This window comes from Solea solea, chromosome 7 (genome assembly GCF_958295425.1).
Source record: "Solea solea chromosome 7, fSolSol10.1, whole genome shotgun sequence".
Taxonomy (NCBI): domain Eukaryota; kingdom Metazoa; phylum Chordata; class Actinopteri; order Pleuronectiformes; family Soleidae; genus Solea; species Solea solea.
Genome location: NC_081140.1, coordinates 27230536 through 27240343, shown reverse-complemented (window position 1 = coordinate 27240343; position 9808 = coordinate 27230536). Strand labels below are relative to the sequence as shown.

General features: G+C 41.0%; 1 protein-coding gene across 1 annotated transcript; it reads right to left on the bottom strand.

The window, feature by feature from the left end:
- Positions 1-1530: 1530 nt before the first annotated feature.
- LOC131462786 (extracellular calcium-sensing receptor-like) lies at positions 1531-6267 on the bottom strand. Its single transcript, XM_058634310.1, has 6 exons — positions 6074-6267; positions 5695-5992; positions 4814-5605; positions 4503-4730; positions 4300-4423; positions 1531-2444 (listed from the first exon to the last, which is right to left on the bottom strand). Exons 1-6 carry the CDS (start codon positions 6160-6162, stop codon positions 1531-1533), a joined length of 2445 nt encoding a protein of 814 aa, XP_058490293.1. The 5' UTR covers positions 6163-6267.
- Between the last annotated feature and the right edge of the window lie 3541 nt (positions 6268-9808).

The window sequence follows — 9808 nt, the reverse complement described above, 5'->3', positions numbered from 1 at the left end:
TGTCAAATTTTGGACGACATACTATACTATGACTTTTACGTCAAAGTTTGGACGACATACTATACTATGACTTTTTTATCACATTTTGGACGACATACTATACTATGACGTTTTCGTCAAATTTTGGACGACATACTATACTATGACTTTTTTGTCACATTTTGGACGACATACTATACTATGACTTTTTTGTCGAATTTTGGACGACATACTATTCTATGACTTTTTTGTCAAATTTTGGACGACATACTAAACTATGACCTTTTTGTCCGATTTTGGATGACATACTATACTATGACTTTTTTTTGTCAAATTTTGGATGATATATTATACTATGACTGTTTTTGTCAAACTTTGGATGACATACTATACTATGACTTTTTTGTCAAATTTTGGACGACATACTAAACTATGACCTTTTTGTCGGATTTTGGACGACATACTATACTATGACTTTTTTGTTAAATTTTGGACGACATACTATACTATGACTTTTTTGTCAAATTTTGGACGACATACTTAACTATGACCTTTTTGTCAAATTTTGTACGACATACTATACTATGACTTTTTTGTCAAATTTTGGACGACATACTATACTATGCCTTTTTTGTCAAATTTTGGACGACATACTATACTATGACTTTTTTTGTCAAATTTTGGACGACATACTAAACTATGACCTTTTTGTCGGATTTTGGACGACATACTATACTATGACTTTTTTGTCAAATTTTGGACGACATACTAAACTATGACCTTTTTGTCGGATTTTGGACAACATACTATACTATGACTTTTTTGTCAAATTTTGGACGACATACTAAACTATGACCTTTTTGTCTGATTTTGGACGACATACTATACTATGACTTTTTTTGTCAAATTTTGGATGACATACTATACTATGACTGTTTTTGTCAAACTTTGGACGATATACTATACTATGACTTTTTTGTCAAATTTTGGACGACATACTTAACTATGACTTTTTTTGTCAAATTTTGGTCGACATCTATCGTGTTTGTTATGTTTCTCTATAAATATATTCAGACTCATTACACATGTATACACTTTATGTGTATATATGTATATATTCAGACTTTTTCTGTATATTTATTCAGACTTTTACTATATATATATATATATATATATATATATTCCCACTTTCTTTATATATATTTAGACTTTCTCTATATACATACATACATACATATATATATAAATGTGTATATACATATATATAGTATATAAGTAATTTATACCCAGTTAACCTCACTACATAGTTTTATACTCATTTAACAACAAGGTGAAGCTGAAATAAAGCCTTAGGCTGTGAGATTATACATTTTATTGTTGATTGTGCACAGTACAAACTGTCATAACGTCATTGTGTATTATGGGTTCTACACTTACTTTATACTTTATTTATACTTCATTATATACAATATAAAATACCAGAGTCATAGAAACACAGGTTTGGTGAATTTAATGTTACATCAAAAACCTGGACTAACTCAGTGATTACATTCAGAATGAGTTTGGTGTTGTCTTCCCCATCATATTCTTCCTGGTGTTCTTCTCTGGTTTCATTAAGATGATGTAACATTTGGGGATGAAAATGCAACACAAAAGTCCAAAAGTTGAAGCTAGAATCGCAAATATTTCTACTGCGACGCTCAACTTTCCTGGAGAGCTGACGTAGGCCGGGATGAAGGTGATCCACACGGCACAGAATATCAACATGCTGAATGTGATGAACTTAGCTTCGTTAAAGTTATCGGGCAGTTTCCGTGCCAGAAAGGCAAGAACGAAACACAGCACGGCCAGAACTCCTATATATCCAAGTACAGCCCAGAAACCTACAGCTGAGCCCAGAGCACACTCCAGGATGATCTTACCCTTCAATTCTTGAATGTTCTTGAACGGAAAAGGCGGAGAACGTGTTAACCAGATGACACATATGACAACTTGTACAAGAGTGAAGGCCAGAACACTGAGTCTCTGCTGCGCGGGCCCGAACCATTTCATCACGTCGCTCCCCGGGAGTGTGGCCCTGAAGGCCATCAAGACCACCATGGTCTTGCCCAGGATACATGAGATGCACAGGACAAACGTGATGCCGAACGCCGTGTGTCGCAGCATGCACGACCACTTTGACGGCCGGCCAATGAAGCTGAGGGAGCACAGGAAGCACAGAGTCAGTGAGAAGAGCAGCAGGAAGCTCAGCTCAGAGTTGTTGGCCCTGACGATGGGAGACTTTCTGTGTCGGAAGAAAACGAGCAACACGAGCACGGTCGCACACGTCCCAGAGAGGGACGCGGTGGTGAGAAGTGCGCCCATTATTTCCTCGTACGACAGGAACTCTATGTCCTTCTTCACACACGTGTCCCGTCTCTCGTTTGACCAGAAGTCAGGATGACAGCGCACACAGCTGACGGAATCTGAAAGTAATAATTATAATGATGATGACGATGATGATAATAAAGCAGAAACAAGACACGATAACCAGCCAATAGAAGATTAATTATTTAGTTGACAATGTAGGCCAGTGCTGAGTGTTAGTCCATGTCTTTATCTCTGAAACAATAAGTCAACGGGACTTTTTAATTTGGCTTTTTGATTTTTGGTCTCTAAAACCCCCCAACTTCTCATGACCGTAACTCCTTGACCGCTTGTGATATCTAGAAAATTCCAAAACTCTCCAGGGTGTGACCCCCTGCCTTTCGTCCTATGTCAGCTGAGATTGGCACAGCACCCCCCTGTGGAGATCCTCATGTGGAGGATTAACGCGGTAGACGATGGCTTCTCAGTACTATAATTCCTAAATGGTTGAATAACTGCCAGACATGCAAAAGTGAAAGTTGTCTTGGGAAAAAGGAAGCAGAAGAACTCACTCATTGCACAATTATACAGCCATAAAATCAAAATAAATCAAAGCACCTAAATATCATGATTGTCATAAGAGGGTTAAGAGGTTTAAGAGGTTTTCACAACTGTAGACTGTGGCATCTTCGTGGATCATCTAAAGGGTTAAGAATCTCTCCATCGCAGTTTGGCAAACTCCCAAAACAGCACTGTACATAGGGCCCCCACAAAGCTATAAACAGCCCTGTAACTAACTAATGTCACTCACTCATTGTCAGTGTTGTACTTTACTTTGTTATTCATATTTCTAGCAACTTGTACTTTTACTCCTCTACATTTCCTCTAACCCTTCTTTTCTAGTCTTGATGAACTGCTTTACACTATAGTTTTCACCCATTCACACGCTGCAACATGGGGTTAAGTGTCTTTGCTCAAGTACACATGTAGATGAGCAGAGCCAGGAATTGAACCAACAACCTTCCAGTTGACCCTACCACTGAGCCACCATGGCTCAATCCTAACTCACCACACTTTCTCTATATGTATATATTCAGACTTTAATTATATATAAGATATATATATATATATTTATATGATATTTGATTTATAATTGAACCAAAAACCTTCCAGTTGACCTTACCTCTGAGCCACCTTAGTAACACTGAGTAACACCAAATGTTATATTAAAGCTGAATAAATTCATTAAAACTTTAATATTTAACAATAAAAAAATAATTTAACGTAGAAAACATAAAGTGGCCAACACAAATTGGGAAAATTCGTTAGGGGACCCCAAATAATCTCATGTGTCCCATCTGTGGGTCCCCAGCCAGACTTTGGAAACCACCTTATTAATTAATTCAGCTTAAGAAAGAGAGAAAAAAACTGGATCTTTGAGGACACTGAGTAAAATTAAAGGGATAGTTCAGTCTTTTTTTGGGAAGGTTTGGTTGTACTGACACAGTAATCAAGTAATTATAATAAATAGTGACTTCAACTTCTATCAAAGTCATTTTCTGGTAAGATACTTTTACTCCAGTATCCTTTTTGGTGGTTTATACAAGAGTGCTTTATCCTACACACAGTGTTCACGTTGGAGAAGCACACACACACACACACACACACTGAAAGGCCCTCGTTGAAGCCAGTATTCAGGCCTTAAATCTATCTGTCTAACTGTCTCTTAACTTAAGTTTCCAGGTTTCACAACTGTTTCACAACTGTCAGATAATTCTCCCACAATAATCACACTGTGACTTCCCCCAGCACAGGGGTCAGCCATTTTTGACCCATATATATATACATATATACACATACAAATACATCATCAACAACACACTGGCACAACCTTGAACATAAACCACAGAATTTGAAATGAATAAAACAGTGTTCAGATTTAGTGCAAGAAACTTTGATGGATTATTACTGGACCTGTGCTGTTGCTTATTTCTCCCTCTGCACATCTTATACAGTCAAAGCAGCACACAGGTTTTCCTTTGAGGAGAACCTTGCGAGTTCCTGGGGGACACGACTCGCTGCAGACTGACACAGGCACCTGCACGAACAGCACAACACAACGTTTCTATTATTATTTTCATCTTCTTCTGCTCATAAAGTGTCACGCGGTCACTCACCAGTGTCGAGTTCTGCGCAAAAACCAGAGATGTACTCTGCAGATTGAGTTGTTTGTCTGCGGGCAAAGACGCGTCGTACAGACCAGCAGTGACAAAGTCGACGGTACGGTGCCGTGTCGGCTGCCAGTTGATAATTTCATACTTTGCCGCCGGGTCTCCGTCCTCGTTAAAGTAAACCTCGTCTCCGTCCTTTGTGTTGAAGTGAGTCTTTTTAATGTGCTGTAAAATCTTAAGACGGGGCGATAACATCATTCATTATCTCACTATCTTACACAAATTTTAAAAAAAGCATGTTTGGGTTTAAAACTCACGGTGAAGGGATCCGGCTGCAGCTTGTCATCACATGTTTGGTTGCAGCCGAGGACGCGGTGAAGAGCATGAGCCACAGCGTACACGCCTTTGTAGACGTTGTTAAATATAGGCATGAGTGACATGTCAGTGAAGCTGTTCACGGCTCCGGTCAGAACTTCATGTCCGGAACATTCTCTATGACTCCCCGACAAAGACGACTGCTTGAACTTGCAGCCGAACAACGTCTCCCAGAACTCGGTGAAAATGTCCGTGCTCGATGAGTTGAGCGGCTTCACGTCCAGCATGAACTCTCTCATGCCACTGACGTGTGCTCTTGGGATGGACAGGCCTATGGCCCCATCCAGAATGTGATTTCTGTCTAGTTTTGCAATTTGTGAGTCAAAGATCCAGCTCTCGCTGCCGACCCACTGATACCCAGTCAAGTTATGGTGGGTCAACTCATGTATGAGCACATCCATGTCCAGGTGGTGGAGGAAAGCGACAATGACCTGAGAGGTGGACGCTTTAATGATGTCAATTACCTTTTGTATTTTGTCTGGTGGGTCCGTTCTAAACACAGACACAGAGTACTCCAGACAGATGCCCAGCTGCTGCGCCGTCTCTGAGAATATAGCCATTCCGTTATTACCATAATCGTCGTTGGTTCTGATCGCTCCCACCCAAGTCCAACCAAAGTGCTTGACCAGCTGGGCCAAAGCCCTGCTCTGGTAGTAGTCGCTGGGTATCGTTCTGAGGAAGGACGGGTACTTGGTTTTGTCACTGAGACAAGCACAGGTGGCAAAGTGGCTGATCTGAAAAATAAAAAAATGTAGGTTAAACAATTCAAGTGAGAAGCAAGTGGAATTTCCATTTTTATGAAGATTCATTTAAACTCACCCACCATTGGTATATGAAATGGCCCGATGACAGTAGCTATGGGCATACTGAGTGAAGAGGAGGTTTCTCCCATGATGGCGAGCACCTGTGCAGGTCTCGCGCACGGTGTTTTGGAGGGAGCAGATGTGACTTCATCACCGTTTGCCAGTGCCAGTGCAGCTCTCACACCTCTTGCAACGGAGCTACAGGTGTCAAAAAACTTGTAGCCCAGCGAGATGGCAGGCAGTAAGTCTGTGGAGTTATTAATCTCCTCGATGGCGAAGCGCATCGCCTGAGCAAACTGGAAGCCCCTGAAATTCAAACTGAATTCAAACCATTTATGAGTTCAGTCATTCTTGGATAAAATGTGACATTAAAAGAGATTTACACAGTATATAATTGACCTGGTACATTCCAGTGGTGACGGCTTGTGTGTGAAGTCTTCCAGCCTGTTCTTCCAGCTGCTGTGGAAAGAGAAGAGTCCCCCCAGCATGATGTCGCCATCCTTCAACAGCTGAGGGTTCTCGGGATCTCCTCTCTGTCGGCACAGCAGCTCCTCAGCCACAGAGAAAGACGCCACCAACAGCAGCTGTAAAAGTGCCCACCCTTGTTCTGGCCACCTCTGTGTGGACGTCATTGTGTCACAGACAACTAAACCACAAGGAGGTGTCACACGAACCTCAGTGTGTAGAGTCGGCGCTGGCATTTATACATTTCTGCAGCTTCGAAATTCATCTTTCGTCTCTCTGGGACGAGAGGAGGGAGGTGGCTGTATCATGTAGTTTGGAGAAACACATCTTATACAATCAGTGCATGTTAAAAGTCCCAATAATTGCGTTTTCTTAATGTCACATAAACATGTTAGTCTGACCAAAATCGAGCTAGTCTTAGACGGACTAACATAGTAACAGAGTCGGACTCTGCGTTCTGTGCACGCACCAAAATTCAGTATAAGGTTTCAGTTGCAAAGGTTCAACAGGAAACAATACGCACGGGCTTACAGAAGAGACAGCGCTGCCTACGGAGCAGTGTCGTGCGGTCAAGGGAGGCCGTACAATGACAAAAGTCCACTTGACTGTTTTATAAATTAGTTTTCTGTATGATTTCAACATTTCTATGGTCAAAATAACCAAATTTACTGCATTATTTCCTGTTCAAATACACGGGAGAACGGTGAAGTGAGGCAGCGATGATCTGTGCCGCACACACTGACTGAAGCAGGCAGATGGCGCATGCCCATTGCTGCCTCTCTTTATATCGCCAATATACATGTTTGACTGCACATGCCGACGTTCTACAGTCTGTCTAATATATTTAATGAATGTGTGTGACCTGTTTAGTCTTTCTGATTGACCGTAAATGTATATGTATGTATATATATATATATATATATATATATATATATATATATATATGTACATATAAAGGTAAGAGCATACACAATTTTGATTTAAAAAAGAGACAGATCAGCAAAAAACAATGTCAGCCATTTAAATTTTAAAAAATAAAATAATTTGACCTTACATAGATAAATATTATTTTGTTTTTATTGCTACCGTATTGTTGAACAGATCGATTAAAGCATAATTAAAAGCTTCTAAATGTTTCAATTGAGGTCAAAATTTTAATATAAGCTTCTATTTTGGCGGTAAAAGTCTGGACACAGGGAATAAGAGATAAGATAAGATAAGATAAGAAGAGATCACTGCTACAGCTCCCTCACAAACGTCTGGTTCGAGCAGCTTAAAGGTCCGTCGGGCAGGGGAGTCGGGGTGTCAGCCAGCTCGTGGGTCGCTGGGTCAAGGCTCGGATGACTATCCTTGGCGACTTCTTCTGTTGTCTTTTTTCCGTCAACGATGACGATGGAGAAATTATTCCGCACCTTTTTTTCGAGATGAATCTTTGATGACTAAAACATGACGAGACGAAAATGGACATACATGTTAGTGGGTGGTCTGTCAGTTTATTGTGCGCATAATCTGTCAATTAAAACCTAAAAATTCCTTGGTCCGTGTTTCAAGACGGGTCAGGTCAGTTGTGACATTGTCGCCGACCCCTGGTGCCTGATTTACGTGGACCACTTCCTGCCGTGGTGATGCGACGCGGTTGGGGCGCACTGAGAATAGTCGCGCCGGGATCCACTGACAACACCCGGTGAGGGGGGCAGTCGGCAGGCTGCCAAAAGCAAACACTGGTTGAACAGTTTTTTCTGCTTTTTCAGCGGGGCTTAACACTCCACCTTCGCGTGTGCGCTGTCCACGCACACCCAACTCGCTTCTTGGCGTGCGGTTCCAAAATCTGGGCTGCGCATTGAGCATAGATGACACAAATCACGTTAAGAGAAATTATTGATAATTTTATTCTATTCAGTCACATGTCACAAAGATGCTGTTGTACGTCTACATTTCTATGGGCAAACAACAATAATCACACCATACAGCTGTGACCAAAGCAAACAACATCCAGAAAATCTAACTATAGCATGTGCAGCGATCCTAATGTTCAACCTCTATCATCTAAAAACATACAAAGTCCTACATCTTCATGAATATTTATGCATCTTGTGTTGTTGTTCATTCAACATTTTCTTCAGCAGAAGCAATGGTAGGAGCATCAGTAGTCTTTACTTCATCAGTCTGAACACCACTATCCTTTTGTTCCTTTTCTTCATTAGAAGCACCTTCATCAGATAGTTTTACTTCTCTTCCTGTACCTGTTGAAAATGTGAACACAAAAACGTTTTGTCCATTGTTATTTACAAATTGATAGTTTTTCTGCATAAATTTCTTAACTTAAATGTTCTCAACTTTCTTAAACAACCCGGCTTTTAAAGGGTTAAAAATCCTGATAATTATTCAATATTTTATTGGTTTGATCAAGACTGAAGTTGACTGCGTCTTCTTCACCTTGTCCTCAGAATAAAAATCCGTCTTTAGATCTGTCTTTATACTCAGCTCCAACCACAGATTCTGGCCTTTATCAGGTTTTTGTCTGTGAGTACATTTCATGGGAGGGGCGTCCTGTTCCAGCATACCTCCTGACTTGCTACTTGGGGTTGTTCGTCTTCATCCAGAGCCACTGGCTGCTTCTCTTTGCTGCCTGTGATGCAGTTTTGATGGCTGCGCACTGGTTCTGGCCCCTGACTCCCAGGTCTCTCAACAGTTTGGTGGCAGATGTTGCCACGAACCCTCTGCGTCCAACCTCCACTGGGTGGACTTCCGTGTTCCAGCCGCGATTTTGTGCTTCAGCAGCTAACTCAGCATAGCGCAGGTGTTTTCGCTCGTATGTCTCGTGCACGGAATCCTCCCGGGGTACTGTGAGCTCGATGATATAGACCTTCTTTAGAGAAGGGGACCAGAGCACCAGTTCAAGTCTTATGGTGGTGGTAGCGATCTGTGGAGGAAACACCGGCTGTTGGCCAATATCCACCAGCACGTGCAAAGGACGGTAAAGCCAAGGCCAAGTTGTACCAAAGTATTACTTCAGTTAAACATACAGTATTATATTGAACTCATTAAAGTAGCTGTAAGTTCAGAGTTATGTTTTTTTTAATGGATGGTTCACTGTCCGTCATGTGTTTATTTTTTGATTATACGCGAAATAAATGCATGAAGCCGGGTTGATTGATTAATTCAAGGAGAAGGGGTGAGATGAAATAATTTTTTTAAATTTCCCACTCCTTTTCAAACATAAAAAGAAACTGATCACTGTGAAGGATTTGATTTGTAAGACTGTTTGTGAATTTGCACACTTGCTCTTCTTTATGTTGGAAAAAATAAATAAACTAAAACTAAAAAGCTTTGACGTCACTCTACTTCCTACGGTAATAAGAGACGTCAATGGAACAGAACTGCAGGACTTTGAGATTTGATTATTTCCAATAATGAACAATAAAGTGTGGTTGGCGGTGAATATTGATTCTGCAGCAAATTGTTGTGAGTTTGGGGGTCACCTCTAATTAAATGCCAGATTTAATTGTTTTCCAGCACCAACAGCTGCTGGGCTTCTGTTTCACGGCCTCAGGCGTCGTATCGGAAACACTTGCTTGTCTTTTCTTGCCCAGCTAGGCACTTTGTTTCACCCCTCGGCCTCCTGGGAAAAAAAACACATTAATTGGCTGATTTGAGATGGTGCTGTGA